At 53.2% G+C, this 14,479-nt stretch overlaps 6 protein-coding genes across 6 annotated transcripts; 3 read left to right on the top strand and 3 right to left on the bottom strand.

The window, feature by feature from the left end:
- Positions 1 to 2,207: 2,207 nt before the first annotated feature.
- Positions 2,208 to 3,205, top strand: VTJ04DRAFT_10092 (uncharacterized protein; the record flags this gene model as incomplete). Its single annotated transcript, XM_069357794.1, has 3 exons — positions 2,208 to 2,577; positions 2,648 to 3,031; positions 3,096 to 3,205. 3 exons carry the CDS (start codon positions 2,208 to 2,210, stop codon positions 3,203 to 3,205), a joined length of 864 nt encoding a protein of 287 aa, XP_069214827.1.
- Positions 3,206 to 3,452: 247 nt separating this feature from the next.
- On the bottom strand, positions 3,453 to 3,814 carry VTJ04DRAFT_10091 (uncharacterized protein; the record flags this gene model as incomplete). The annotated part of the gene is made up of 3 exons (XM_069357793.1): positions 3,453 to 3,503; positions 3,567 to 3,718; positions 3,796 to 3,814. The coding sequence occupies 3 exons, from the start codon at positions 3,812 to 3,814 to the stop codon at positions 3,453 to 3,455; spliced, it is 222 nt and encodes a 73-aa protein (XP_069214826.1).
- Positions 3,815 to 4,837: 1,023 nt separating this feature from the next.
- VTJ04DRAFT_10090 (uncharacterized protein) lies at positions 4,838 to 5,445 on the top strand (the record flags this gene model as incomplete). Its single annotated transcript, XM_069357792.1, has 2 exons — positions 4,838 to 4,967; positions 5,060 to 5,445. 2 exons carry the CDS (start codon positions 4,838 to 4,840, stop codon positions 5,443 to 5,445), a joined length of 516 nt encoding a protein of 171 aa, XP_069214825.1.
- A 3,254-nt stretch (positions 5,446 to 8,699) lies between these two features.
- Positions 8,700 to 9,270, bottom strand: VTJ04DRAFT_10089 (uncharacterized protein; the record flags this gene model as incomplete). The annotated part of the gene is made up of 3 exons (XM_069357790.1): positions 8,700 to 8,727; positions 8,782 to 9,066; positions 9,176 to 9,270. 3 exons carry the CDS (start codon positions 9,268 to 9,270, stop codon positions 8,700 to 8,702), a joined length of 408 nt encoding a protein of 135 aa, XP_069214824.1.
- A 1,456-nt stretch (positions 9,271 to 10,726) lies between these two features.
- VTJ04DRAFT_10088 (uncharacterized protein) lies at positions 10,727 to 11,167 on the bottom strand (the record flags this gene model as incomplete). Its single annotated transcript, XM_069357789.1, has 1 exon — positions 10,727 to 11,167. One exon carries the CDS (start codon positions 11,165 to 11,167, stop codon positions 10,727 to 10,729), a length of 441 nt encoding a protein of 146 aa, XP_069214823.1.
- Positions 11,168 to 12,764: 1,597 nt separating this feature from the next.
- VTJ04DRAFT_10087 (uncharacterized protein) lies at positions 12,765 to 13,234 on the top strand (the record flags this gene model as incomplete). The annotated part of the gene is made up of 2 exons (XM_069357788.1): positions 12,765 to 12,785; positions 12,950 to 13,234. The coding sequence occupies 2 exons, from the start codon at positions 12,765 to 12,767 to the stop codon at positions 13,232 to 13,234; spliced, it is 306 nt and encodes a 101-aa protein (XP_069214822.1).
- Positions 13,235 to 14,479: the final 1,245 nt, after the last annotated feature.

Below are 14,479 nucleotides of genomic sequence, written 5' to 3'. Positions count from 1 at the left end.
GAGCGGCAGACGGCAGGGCGAGTAGAACAGCAAAGGGCGCGCTGCGTAATGTCAATCCCATGATATGTGTTGTGTGTGGGGGCGCAGGCACGGCGACGGCGTGATGCTGCTGGAGACGTTGTTGAGACGGGAGAGGAGTGTCAAAATGGTTGTCGTGGCCGGTGGTGCGCGAGGTGGCATGGGGCGCTAAGGAGCCGGTGGATGGGACCGAAGCGGGAGAAGACAAGATGGAGATGGATGCAACCAAGTGGGAATGCGAAATGGGGTTTCGTTTTGGCAGGTCCACGTCCGCTGTGTGCTGCAGGAACGCCGTTGTCCGCGCTAATTCGTACTGTGGCCCGTGTTCTGCCCGTACCCTGGACGGGGGGACAGGAACACTCCAGTGTTGCGCTGCGCTGGCCGGCTTGCCTGCTGCAACACAACGCTAACCGCTAGACAACGCCAGATACCAAATGAGTTGAAGTGGGCTGGCCCCGCTGACGACGCGGCGACGGCGCCCGGGCTTCCGTGAGTTGTCCCGGATTGGGGAGGGAAAAATGGAGTCTGTCCGATAGGGTTTTTTGCGGTTGAAGCTTGACGTTGTGTTGACGTCCAAGGGAGATATTGAGCCGTGTAAAGCAGACGTCCAATGCAGACGGGAGGTAATCCCCCACGTCGCACAGAACGAAGATGGGACAGTTAAGAGGGAAAAGGAGATGAAGAAAAACTCAGAGAAGATCCAAACCTCAAATCTTGTCAACAAAAATATGTTGAAAAATATAGAAATATTGTCCGGGATAACCATGGGTGAGGTGATCTCGGTTAGGGACTAAAATCTTTGGTTTAGGCGCACAGGTTACAACGGTGATCCTCGATGCGGCGCAGGTGCCTCTCTTGATGTCAAGCTCCAATACTAGCTCAGCATGTCAACCGATCTTGAGCTCGGATTGGCGTGAGTATCTCCGTAAATCACCCCAAATTCCTACAACAGCCGTTCCGCTGTCCAATGTCGTCTGCCATCCGGTCGCCGGGCCAAGGAGCCACGTTTGCCAGGATTGATCTCATCCAGGAGCTGGTGCCCGAATGGACGAGTGGATGTCACCAACAGATGGACAGCTAACATCGGATTGTCACCGAGTACTCCGTAGTAGTAACCTGGAACGAGACCCTGGTTGGATGGACACAGTAAGTTGGCCTCATGGCGACCATCAACGCCGCCTCCCGAGTGCAACATCGGAGAGAGAAGGAGATCTGCCGGCGCTTACTTAATCAGCCGCGCCCCCATCGCCAACCGAAGCGCACAAAGGAATCAAAGAACAAAAGCAAACAAGTCTCAAGGTTTCCCAGATGGCAAGATGCATGACCGGTTAGTGGCCTGCATGACGGTTTGACAGAGACATTTGGGGGGAGTGGTCTTGGTGATCTAGGTGTGCCACACCGTCGGGGACTGGGCCTCTCGACAGCTTCCAGGTTGTTGGTGAAAGACACCAGTGTTGTTGTCCTGTGTTTGATTCAAGACAAATTTACGGGCGTTGGAAGAGAGACGTTGAAGCCACGGGTTGCAAGATGGCATCAGGTCCATCTGCGGGAACAATCTCGAGGCCAAGCCTCGAAGAGGGAGGCTCGTTGTCCAGGTTCTTTTCTCTGGTGACCACTTCAAGGATTTTGGACAAACATGTCGCTAGGCACGGAGTACTTAGCATAATATCAAAAAGGAAAGATGATGGTAGAGACTTGAGAAAGGCGAAGCCTCTACTTACACCATCTTTGTGAGGAAAGATGGATGGCTGTTGTGTTGGGAGGCTGAAATTGGAGGCTCCTGCCACACCGATCGCCCCCCTACTTTGTAAACTGCAGGAGCCCCACACCGCAGCACATGCTTGCCCCGGACTGCCCAGCCCAGCTGGGCCGTGAACCCCTGTGGCCTTCCCCAACTTCGGCGTCGGCCCGCTGATGGCGGGGAGGTCCGTACATGCCTCGGCAACTCACCTGGCAGGTCTGAATCGCAGGTCCAGGTTGTCGCCTTAGAAAGAATGTTGTCGCTGGTCCGACGTCAACTCTACAAGGGCACGTTCACCTTCTTTTCGATTGACGGCGATTGACACCTCGACATCCCTGCCAGTTATCGAGATCCAACTCTCCCCGTCGTCCTCGACACAACCTCAACCATCATAATCCACCTCCCTCTCATCCGCCACCAAAACCACCACCACCACTTACCACCCACCATGGCCGCCGCTACTTCTCTTCCCGCTTACGCCGGGTACAAGTTCTTCCTCACCACCTCCCCCGCCCCCGGGGTGGCGCACGTCGAGATCAACCGCGCCGACAAGCTCAACGCTTTCCACGAGGCCATGTGGAAGGAGATGGGTGCCTTGTTCGACCAGCTTTCTCGGGACTCGGACGTGCGCGCCGTCGTGCTCTCGGGCGCCGGCGACCGCGCCTTCACCGCGGGATTGGACGTCAAGGCGGCCGCTTCGGGCGACAGCGTGCTGGCCAAGGGCAACGGTCTGGACCCCGCCCGCAAGGCGGCCCATCTGAGGAGGTCCATCGACGATTTCCAGGCTTGCATCGGCGCCGTCGAGAGGTGTGAGAAGCGTAAGGCCACCCAACCCCTCCTCTCTCCCACCGGGGAAATGAACGAGAATATCAACTAACTCCCTCCCAGCCGTCATTTGCGTCCTGCACGGCATCTGCCTCGGCCTGGCCATCGACATCTCGTGCTGCGCCGACGTGCGCATCGCCGCGCGCAACGCCCGCTTCGCCGTCAAGGAGGTCGACATCGGCATGGCCGCCGACATTGGCACGCTGGCGCGCCTGCCCAAGATTGTCGGCAGCGCCTCCTGGGTCAAGGACGTGTGCCTGACGGCCCGCGACTTTGGCGCCGACGAGGCCCTCGCCCAGGGCTTCGTCAGCCGTGTGCTGGGCGACAAGAAGGCCGCCCTGGCCGAAGCGTTTAGGCTCGCCAGCTTCATCGCCGAAAAGAGCCCTGTTGCGGTGCAGGGGACCAAGGAGTTGCTGAATCACGCGCGGGATCATACCGTGCAGGAGAGTAAGTCTGGCAATTTGTTAGAGTCATGGAGTTGGTTGATTTGGGCGCTGACGTTAGGTGACAGATTTGAGGTATACCAGCATCTGGAACGGCGCAGCCCTCCAGACCAAGGACTTTGCGGACGCGCTGCTGTCAAATTTGCAGAAGAGGAAGCCTACCTTCGAAAAGCTGTGAGAGCACATACCCACGGGAGGAAGCATGGCATGTCGTGGGCTGGATCAATGTACTTAATGGTTCACATTAACAATTACGATGTCTACCAATGTCACTCACGAGCTCGTCATCAAGCCCGCTTGTCCTTGTCCTTGTCCGTTGCAGACTGGAGTTGCTTCAACACCTCACGATCGACACCCTTGAAAACCACCATCCCGTTGCCCTTGTGCTCCACCCTCACCCCCTTCCGTACATGCTTTTGTGCCTCCTAATCACTGTCATCCAACGGCTCCTCGGGGCGGTATGTCTCTTTCAAGCGCTGCGCCAGTCAGTCAGCCAATGGGTGTGCCGGCGAGAAGTTAAAGTCGGTGCTTCTTCATACCTCCTCCAGCTTCTGCTTCAGCACCGGCAGCATCGGCTCCTTGACGAAGAGGTGCGTTTCATCGAGATCCTCAATGATGAACTCGTGGTGGTTGGTGTTGTCGATGTGCACCAGGATGGACTTGATGGCCGGCTCACACTCGATGAGCACGCCTGGACACGCGCGCGTGGGTGGGGGAGGTTAGCGATGATGGTGTGTATGAAAGAGAAGATGTTGGGTGGAAGCACACCTCTCACTGCCTTGACCATTTTGACCGGTTACGGTGATGGATAGATGCTGAAATTTGGTAGCAGGAGTGGGTGGATGAGGTTATGCCGACCCCGTTGCGCTGAGTTGGTGATAGGCTAGATGCTGATGAGTTGTTGATGGATCAAAGAATAGAATGGTCGAGTTCGCCAAGGCTAAGTGACTGACGTGTCTCAACGCCTGGATGGATGAATCATCGGGAATCTGAGAGAACCCTAGATAATTGATATTTTCCAGTTTTCTCCCCTTGTTGGGATCTTCGCTGGGTCAAAAGGATACGCCGATCCCAAACCCCAATAGAAGCAAGTTGAGTTGATCGAGGACGGTTGGACCTTGCGGGTTGCGGCGCTGCCTGGGCAAAGAAATGCCAAGACAACGGGGATGGGTACAATTTATATCCTGCATTTCTATCTTGAACAGCGAATATTTTGTACAAGACAGTAGAACCGCGTGGACTCGAACTTGGGGTCTCGTTCTCGCCATCTCAACTTGACCCCATCTCCAGATGAAGGACAGTATCTCGTCACGGGCTGCAGTTTTGCAACCGTGACCGAAGTTGAGTGCATTGAGAAAACCGTCTGGTGCTCTCTCGGGTCTCGGACGAAGCACAAGCTAGACTCTGCACTGTTCACCTCACCACATCAGCCACGTGGATGACGAACGGCTGTGAGGTCCGAGTATAAATCGAGGCTCCTCCTCATGAAAAGGCTGATTGCATATAGCCACAACTTGCTACCTGCATGGGAAACTCTCGGATGGTTTTCTGGATATATACCTGAAATCGAACACGGATCTCCGGGACTCTGTGCATGACCGGACGGTCTGTGTGTAACTCAGAGATCTCAGGTACGGAGCATCTAGCCCGCCTTGCGTCTACGCACATTGTTGTCCACGGAATCTGTATCGACTCAAGCAAAAGCAACTCTCTGGAGCTAACTTTCCCCAATCGCAGCAAGTGATTTACTCAGTTAATCTACGAAGAACCCCAATCACTCACCATCTCAGACACATCATCATCACCAAAGATGGCTTATTTCCGAACAATCCCCCGTCTCTCGCGCATGGTCCAAGAGCTGCGTCCCGTCGCCCGGTCCGGCGCGAGGATGACACCATCTCGACGCCACCTCATCCGGAATAACTGGAATTGTCCTCGTGGTGAGTAGCTAGCAAAGTTGCCGTGCTGATTCGGGCCCATCCCGAACCCTTCCGGCCCTCCCGTACCCCGACGTCACTAACAGTTATGACAGCAATTTCAAGCACAACTCCGCTCGCGACCCGCTATCCCCCTGAATCTGGGGCCACGGATGACTGGGAAGACCTGGCCTTCACCACGCCAATGCTTCCAAAGCAAGCTCACCGGACAATTCTCGAGACCGAGAGTGCCACCCAATCGTCCCTCACCAACCTGACAACCCGAACCGCTTTTATAGCGACCCCTCACCCCACCACCGCCGCCCCTGTTGCGGGCGAGACTGAGAGAATCATGACCAGCAGCGAGCGCACGGCCAAGCTCGAGGGCAAACTCGCGGAGGAGATAGAGCGGCTCGAGCGGCGGACGCTTTCGCTCGCGATCCGGATCGCGAACCTGAGGGAGAAGATGGAGGAGATGGAGAAGAGGGTGTTTGTTGGTTGACTGCTGAGTAGGTGAAAGTTTGCTGTCAAGGGAGAGGAACCCCTCCGTTACGCGTGCTGTTTGTTCGTTACCTAGGTGCTTGGATGGAGAAGGATTCCTGCGAGAGTTATGAGCTTGAGTCGAAGGGCCCCGGGGGGGGGGAGGGGAGGGGCGTTTGGTGTTTAGGGGTTATGGGTCGGTGCATTATGAGATACCTTGGTCTGTTCTTGGTATGTAGGAATGGCGTTGGTGTTTTCTTTGACTTCCTCCATCCAAATCTATGCTGTGACTTGTTCGTAAGATATATTGTCCTTCTGTCCGTGTTGGTTTGTTGCTGAGATAAACAAGATTAAGCCATGATTGTTGTGTCATCGAAAAACGATCATTGATAAAACCAGCGACAAAAAACAGGAACACAAGCTCACGAAGTTCCTCAAATGGAAAAATGGGCAACCGAAAAAAACATGGAAAAAGAATAAAAATGACGATAAAAGGGGAGGGAAAAAAAAGGAGTAACAAAAAACATGCAGCACCCGGCATTCGCTGGTCGTCACCGACCCAACTACTACTCGGGCCCTCAACTAACATAAATAGAGGGATAACGGCGCCCGAAAACGAGAGCCGCGCGTGAAACTGGGACCGTAATCTTCGTTGTTCGTGCTCGCCGTTCGAGGGCGGCGTAGATCGATACTCGAGAATTGTTGGGGGCAGTCGCTCCGCCGCCCCGAGGTGCCGTGGCACGCCGCACTTAAGGACCCGCCCCTCCCCCGAACGAGTGCCCTCGTCTTACTAAGTCTCAGTCGTCGTCGTGACGATGTAACAGCTATTAATCTCCTACCTAACAGCACTGTCCTTGCGTTGACAAGACATGTTATTAAGCTCCCAAAGATGCCTCCACGCCGTGGCATTGTTTGCTCTGACCTCGGTCGGCGCAACTATCACGAGCAACGACAGCAAGCGGACGAAGATTTCTCGTTGCAGAGGCAGTTAACACGATTCTTCGCAAACAGAGGAGGCAAGACCCTCCCAATAAGGCTCTTTGGAAGTTGAGGTGGGATCCAGGGGACTCAAAAGACAGACCTGTAGCGGATATCAGCAGAGTAAGCAACATACCTCGCCAGTCCTATCTAAGTGAAGGAGAGGGCTAACAACTAACAGTGGATTCGGAAGGACCTAGCGCCAAAGTTCAACTTGATACCCGAGACAGAGCTTTCGTTTGAGAAGACCGAGGGGACGGCGGAGGACGTTTTGCTTCTCCTCGACACCCTCTGGACGCGGGCTGAGTATATACCTTGTAAGCCTCGAGTTCGCTTGTCAGCTCACTGGTCGCTGCTCCTTGCAGGTTTTGGATTCAGACCGTGCGAGGTTGTAAAAAACCCTCTTCAAGCATGTCCGCCTCCTTGTCGTCCGGGATGATGCCAAGCCGACGCAGAGGACGCTTGCGGCACGGATTACAGTCATCCACGCAAAGCGCGAACGAACGGATCGGGGGGCGCCCAGGTTGGAGACAACACTGAAAGCGAAAGGCGTTACTTTTACAGTCTTCATGGTTCCTTGCCAGATACTGTGTCCCGTTACTCCTATTGCGACAGCAGGCATTGCGGCTAATGCTTTCGCTACTCCCTTCAAATCTCTTGCTGAAATACTTGAAAGGCCGATCCTTGAGGACACCGACTGTGTGCCGCTCCATTGGAAGGATGATATATTGGACAAAGTGATCTTCCCGATGAAGTACTGGAGGCTTCGGAAGATATGGAAGCGTTTATGGCAAGTGTCTGGGAGTCAGGAGTGTCTCCGGCTATAATTATGCACTCCGTGTTGGTGCCGGCGGAAAGCCGGATATCCTAAGTTCGTCCATTTTGTACGCCGACTAACCGAATGATTAAGGTCCCCTAACGCCGGCGTTGCGCTCGTATTGTATGGCCAATTCTGAGGCTGTCTTTCAAGGACATTACATTCCTCAACATATACGCAAAGAGATTGACACACGTAGGATTTTGGTCAGGGACCTCTTGTGAGTAATTGCATGCCCTAAGTTCTCCTGTGTGACAGGAATTGAGGTTTCTGTGGCTTGTTTCTGCCAAGACCTCAAGACCTCCTCGCCACTCCTCAAAAGCCACGCTCGGAAGGGAACCGAGCCCTGTGCCCCTACTTCAGAACCCTGGCCAGGTCTGGAGTCGGGGACCCAGTCCTCGGGCCTGCCATCCGATCACTGCGTGTATATAGATAGACTCACTACCTCGCCCCGAGGGCTCAGTTCAGTTCAACAAGCACAAGCTCAATTCAGTCGCTTCCTCCATTCCTGCCCTGCTCAATCGAGCAGTTACCCACTCTTACGTGTCACATCCTGTGATCCCTCTAAAGAGGGCGGATCAACTCTAAACAGAACCCGGTTATCATCAAATTGTAAGACTTCCAAGGTGAAAGCTCTAATTGTGTTGGTGGTATTCATAGCGGAGAAGGTGACTGAGGGGGACAGCAGTGGCTTTGATATGTTTCATTGGGAACCGTATGTGGTAGATAGTACTATATAAAGTAGGTACCTATTATACATGGAAGGAGATTCTAAGTTTCCGTCAGTTCAGGTGGGAAAGTATCGCAGCCAAGAAGGTTGGTAAAAAAACGGTGCCTGGTGAATATACAAAGGCTTTAAAAGACAGAATGATACGAGTAAACCGAGCCACCATGTAAACAAGGAAATTTGCCGCCTGTCCAAACAACCACAGATATGCCCATTACCAAAACATAAGGCGTCCCACCTTCCCCCAACGGCCGTTCGCCTGTCCCATCGAGGTGAGCATCAGCCTGGTGAGGAAATCTAGCGGCAAACAACCCACAACCAAAATTGCTGAGATTTTCCAGAGCCAAACATCACGTAATAATGGAAGAGGAACGTTCCAAGCGAGTACATGAAGTCCCGAGTATATCAGACCGGCAGGGAGTAGTGCAAGATAGGTCTTGAATAAGACTTGTGGTTCGAATACAAAAAATTCAGCCAAGCGCGGCATCTTGCGTACGTACTCCAAGTATTTCGGTTGATTTCGGATTCGAGATCGAAGTGTTCTGCTCTGGTCAAGAGTGGTGAAATTTCCCAGAGATTTGGTGTAGGCACGGAGACGAAACCCAAAATTGTGGCCCTGAATGTACCAGGGGCTCGTCGAATCGCTCCATTGTGTCGCAGTATCCGTAAGAAAGCTCGACGCCAATTTCCAGCGGTGTTTATCTCTTGGGGTCAGCTTCAGTTGGGGGCATCCATCGTTTGCATACTTAAAGCCCTAAACTGATTTTCCGAAATGTAGGTTGCTTTCTGGCGTTAGTTACTGATCTGTTGGCCATGCCGTCAAAGATTTGACTCACCCAGTCTCATCTGTCATATCCTCATCGACAGCCTCCGGCTGAAACTCCAAAACTTGCATTTCCCCGTCCCAGTCCTTCCAACTGAACATGCAGAGTAACGCGCAGAAGCCGTTGGCACGATCCCCGCGGATAATTGTTGGTTCATTGATATCAACCGGCTTGCTCCACCACAGCCAATACGCGATCAGCGTGAATATAACATGAGCCAAGGTATTTAACTCCAAGGTGCTGATCGAATAACCTAGGGCAAAGGCGATAGATGCATTGAGCCATAGACCAGGCGGCCTGGAGACAGGTTATCGTCTTAGCAAAGTTGTTGGCTTTGCTTTTATCTTGGATCTCTTCGGTGCGCAGCCGAGGGAGAAGTTCCGGTGTCGCAATCGCGAGGGCGTACAAAGCATCGGAGTCTAGTGTCACTCTATCCAGGGATACGGGGAGAAACTTTTGTTTGGCGGGGAGTTCCTGTGTATCGAAGGCGGAACCCCACATCGTGGCATAAAACCCGTGTATGATAGTCCAACGAGGAGGCCGTGAAAATTTGCTCGTTGAGTTGTTGCGTTGATGTTCGATGTCGTCCACACTTCCTTCCGAGGACGTCTCTTGGGAGTCCGGATACTGGACGGCAAGGATGGCATTGATGGTTTGACATATCTGCTTGGCTTCTTGACGTTGAAACCACGCAGTAGCCGCCACGACCTCTGGGGCCAGGACCGCACAGAGCATACACTGTGCCTTCCGCCTTGGTTGTATCGAAATCCAACCTCTCGGGTCCCACCACTTCCACTGACGCTTCGGTTGGGGCTCAGGAATGTTCATGTGAATTGATGTCCAGACACATAAAACTAGTGTTGTGATGCAGGAACAGAGGATGCTGAAGCTTCCTCGGAAGGTTCGGCTCAGGATGCCAAACAGCAGTGGCGTTGTTTGGCGAAGATTCGAACAGCATTGTATGCGCTATGCCGAGGTTGTTGTTCTGCGCAGCAGGGTACTCGGAGACGGGAGGAGATTCCAGTGTCGAATCGAATCCGCGTTTGATATTGGAAGACAGAAGAGGGTCCATCCAAAAGGGTGAACAGCAGGTTTGCTGATCAAGCCGCGGTGAATTCCTTGGGTCTGATACATTAACGTTGCTGCGGATTTGGGCCCTTTCAGTGTTCAAAGGCGGCCATTTCCCCGGTGAGCCGCGCTGGCCGCCCATCAGATTGTTATTTCCTTGAGTCCTCCCCGATGCTGAGTTGTTCCCGTCACCGCATCCATCATTGATGCTCCAGGTCAAGGCTGGGTCCCAACTGGGTGTTGTCCCGCTCAATACTCGCTCATTATGGAGTAAACGTTCCCCGAAGGCTACTAGGTATGGTCTGGAGCGAGGCCATTCATTTTAGCCCCGGAAAGTCACTGACGTGGACTTCTGACGGGGCAGACCAATCAAAACACAAAGAGCATCCAACGCCAGACGTAGCATCTCTGGCCAACATCCTTGGTTATTAGCTGAGAGCTGGTCGCTCACGAAGGCGTGGATTAAGAAGTTGGGCTGGCCTTGATTCAGGTAGTTTTGCTGGGTAACTCGACAGAAAAGTTGATATGCAGCCGTTGATTCACGAACTGGTTCAGTGGGAGTGGGATAGTTCTTGAGTGGAGCTGAACCTTTTCTTCATCGTTCGGATCTGGAGGGGTCGAGCCATCGAAAACCTCTCATGGACGTGCAAGTGCAGGGGAGAGTGGAAATGTCATATTACACTGGGGATCAGATTTCTCGTCCCCCCTGTTGTTCCAATCCTTTTCAAGATTCTGGAGGCTATTGTCATTATCGTGTTGAAGACCTCCAGGAGGCCGTTCGTCTTTGGAAGCGCTGACGGGGCGCAATGACCCATGGTCCCGGATCGGCATGAGAGGGTCTGTGTCGCTCGTGTAATGAACTCGAATATTTTCTTGTTAGTCCTCAGCTTCATGCCTGGACGTATAGACGGGCCTCCCTAAGTATGTTGAAGCGTAGGTCTCGAATACCGTCTGGCCCAAGATTCCAGGCTTCCATCCTGGCTTTGGGCATGACAATGGTAGGAGATTCCGATGGCGCCACTGGCGGCGGTAGATGTCCGATAACACAAGTTTGGTTAAGCTTGAAAGATGGCGACCCCCAGCCTGCGAAATTTGATGCCACATCGACGGGATACGTAGGACGCGCAACTTGGAGAACCTTCCTGAATCCATCTTCCAGACACAGGTGGACGATGCTCGTGAACGCAGCCCTCTGGAGCATCGTCAGGTTCGAGGTCGGCCTGCCTGTGGACGAGATGGAGAAGTCGAAGACGTTGGAGGGGTTAAAGAAAGGACCGCAGAGGCGGTACATATTCATATAGAGTAAGCACCTTGTCGTGATGGTCGCCATATCGAGCCCTTAGGAGTTTTGTATTGTGTTGAGGTCGCTTGAGCAATCTCTCTTCTCGCTGTAGCCACACTTGGCAGTGGTCAACGAGGGCTCGTCTCCGGGCATCTGTCCGCCAGTTCCTGGACAGCTAACTTGATGTTTCAATACCTGATACACCAAAGTCGGCTACCTGAATCAAGGAGCTCCTGAACTCTGGAAACCTACCATGCCACATCCCTCCACAACACCCACAAATATCTCGGGGGCAGGACGCAAATTGACTCGCAATCTACCATGGCAATATTGAGCCTCAACTTGCTCAAGCACATGGATGCAAGGTCACGCGCCCCTTTGGGTTTGTTTCGGGGATGCGAGAAAGGAGAGACGCCGTTGGGCTGCTGCCCAAGGTCATCCCCAAGATTTCAGCAATGGCCAACGACTGGGCCGGAGCCAGGGGCGGCAATTCCTTCAGCAAGCTTTCTAGGTCCATGTCGTAAAACTGGAAGCGAACGGGACAGAGTTAAGGCAGCAGAAGCTTGAATTTCAAGGCATGTGTTGTTGTGGTTTAGCGAGGATGAGGCTGAGCAGCACCTAACTAACCCAGGAGCCCGGGTCCCATGGTCCGGGGTTTCCAAGGCTCCGGTCCTGGTTTTCCATCACCTCCCTAAACTCGCCGAATATTGCGTGGAGGTTCTTTCGTCTATGAAATATAGAGGTATACTGTCCGGGAATCTTATAGAAACGGCATTGGATGTTATTATCAAGCAGACGAAGAAAAGCCCCCGGTTTCTTTCACTGGTCATGCAACCAAACTGCTGGCCCTCTTTGCCCAACCCACACACTCTGCGAGCAACCAACCTTGCACCAGGAATGAACACCCGGGTTAACTCATACTGATTCCCCGACTCCATACCAGCTGGTATGCAAAGTCACTTGCGACCTACAGCCTTGCCAGCCGCCCGTTCTGCACTTCTGCACTTCTGTACATTGGAGACGCGCCACGCCGCCGGCAGCGAAAATACAGGAGCTGGTCGGGACGGTTGGACGACAACACCGTCCGGCCGGTTGTCTAGTTGGCCTGTGTAGGTAGGTATTTTGGCTGGATTGGGTTCCAATGTGCTCTCGGACCTGAGGGATGAAAACCATCAAGAAATTCTGGCTCCCCGGTCGCTGAGGTCTCATCAAAAAAAAAAAACAAAAAGAAAAGGACCCCAGGGATTGTGGGCGGGCTGTGTCATGCAAGTTCATGCAAATGCAGATAGATGCATTGCTTCACTCCCACAAGGCTTCATGATGGTGATGAGGGGTCGATGCGAAAGCCTAGGTAAGATGCACTTTGGATCTCCAAAGCCCAAAAAACACGAAACTTGGGACGCTTCTCTCGAGTGACCCCAATTGTATAGGTAAATGCGACAAACTTTCCGGGTTCCATACACCTGGATTTCTCCTGAGCAAATGGGATGCCAAGTTTCGCTACAGGCGGTGCAACCATGTAGGCCGTGGCTGTGGCTGACAGGAAGGCGTCTTCGAACCCGCAATGATCGGGGTTGGCATAATTATGCATCAAAAAGCGGCTAGGTATCTGGTGGTATTTATTTCGTGTCAAATTCCCGGAATCATGCCCAACCGTGGTCCCCTCGTATGCGGTCACCCACTGATGCCCAACGCGAGCTAGAGAGCTGAACAGCTGTATCTCGGAGCCTTGTGCCTGTTATCTCCTTGGAGTCCGGATGCCGAGTTCTGCACTTCTAGATTTGTGTTCAGTACTTAACAAGACCGGCTTGCCATGCTGGACCCTTTTAGCTTGCCGTTCGGCATCTCGGCATCATTGGAGTGGTTCAGGTGGCTGCTGTCGGGATTCGCGCCGTTGTCAATGATCTCGAGAATGTCAAGAACGCGGCCCAAACTCTCCAGTCATTGAAATCTCCTCTCGAACTCTTGGACCAAGCACTCGCCTCCTTGAAAACTATTACTGATGACCAGTGGCGGTCACTTGGGGAGTCTGTCCTTACCCAGTCCCGCACCACAATCGAGTCCTGCAAGAAGACTTGTGACAACTTACGGGCCGCCCTTGATCGGTGGACTTAGCATCGTTGGAACCAGAGTCTGAATATTCGAGACCGCTTTACAATTGGATTTGTCAAGTAGAAACAGATTGAAGGTATAAACAAAGAACTCGGGCAAGCTCTAGCTGCTATCACTGCTGTCGTTGCGACTGCCACCTTGTAATGATTGCCCCCGAGCTCCCTGAGGTAGAAATACTCGAGCATGGCCTAACATTGTCCAGGAAAAGCTCCATTCAACAACGCTGTGCTGTCGACGAGTTGAAGCCCATTCTCCTCGCACAACAGAGTGCCCAAAACATACCCACGGGATCAGGAGACCAAGCCAAGCCGACCGGCAAACTAGCTACAGAAGGGTGTGAAATCACTTACTTCCGATTCCTCACGCTCTTTATAAAGAAGTGCCGAGGTGCGTTAGGTTACTAGTGTGTTGCTGACTGTCTCCAGGCCCAGCGCTGTTCAACATGGCCATGCTGTCAATACTGCGAAGAAACGGGCCCAAGCGCTTCCCATTCAGAATACCACACTCCCTAATCCTGTCAAAGTGACAGGAGAGACGCGCTCAAAAGAGCCAGACAATGCACAATCTTCGCCTGAGATTACCGTAGACCTGTATGGGAGTAACAACAAAGGTATGCAGATTGCAAACAACGTGGGGTCTTATAGGGCCCCTTCGCTGGGTGACGGAGGGTCACTCGAAGACGAAACAGTGCCGGCAGATCTCGACCAACTGGTGAAAGTCGCGGAGAGTCTGGGAGCCAGTTGACATACGCCATTTTGGCCAGAAAAACCAGGGCGTGCAGATTGCAGAGAACGAGGCTCACGTTAAAAACCGCTCTGGGACTGGTCAATCTGAAATCATTCAGATTCCCCTATCCAACACACGTCACAACGCATCTCAACCCAGGCTAATCCAAGGATCAGGATTAGGCATTTTGGCGGTGGAAACACGGGCTTGCGGATCGGCAGTGTCAGGGTTAGGGGTGGTACGGCCAAAGTGAGGAAGCTCAGGAAGATCGCTACTGTGGATACGAAGGGGAGGGGTGGAGCGCTAAAGTGTATTAAAAGCTGCCTGAATCCCGAGGCGAGGACCGACCTTCCCATCTTTGTCCTCCTCTCTACCCTTCTATTCCTAAGGAGGCCGAGGCGATAAGCTGCGTACACAGTAGGACCTGCCGTGATCGGGGCAGCCGCAGGGCTGCTGCAGGGCATCGAGTCGCGGCTGACTAAGGCCGGGTTGACTGAAGTCTCCGTTGTGGCCGGGGCGCTG

This window comes from Mycothermus thermophilus, assembly GCF_041956435.1.
Source record: "Mycothermus thermophilus strain CBS 625.91 unplaced genomic scaffold VTJ04scaffold_7, whole genome shotgun sequence".
In the NCBI taxonomy this organism is placed as follows: Eukaryota; Fungi; Ascomycota; class Sordariomycetes; order Sordariales; family Chaetomiaceae; genus Mycothermus; species Mycothermus thermophilus.
Note: the sequence above shows the minus strand (reverse complement) of the source record. Positions and strands in the feature narration are given on the sequence as shown.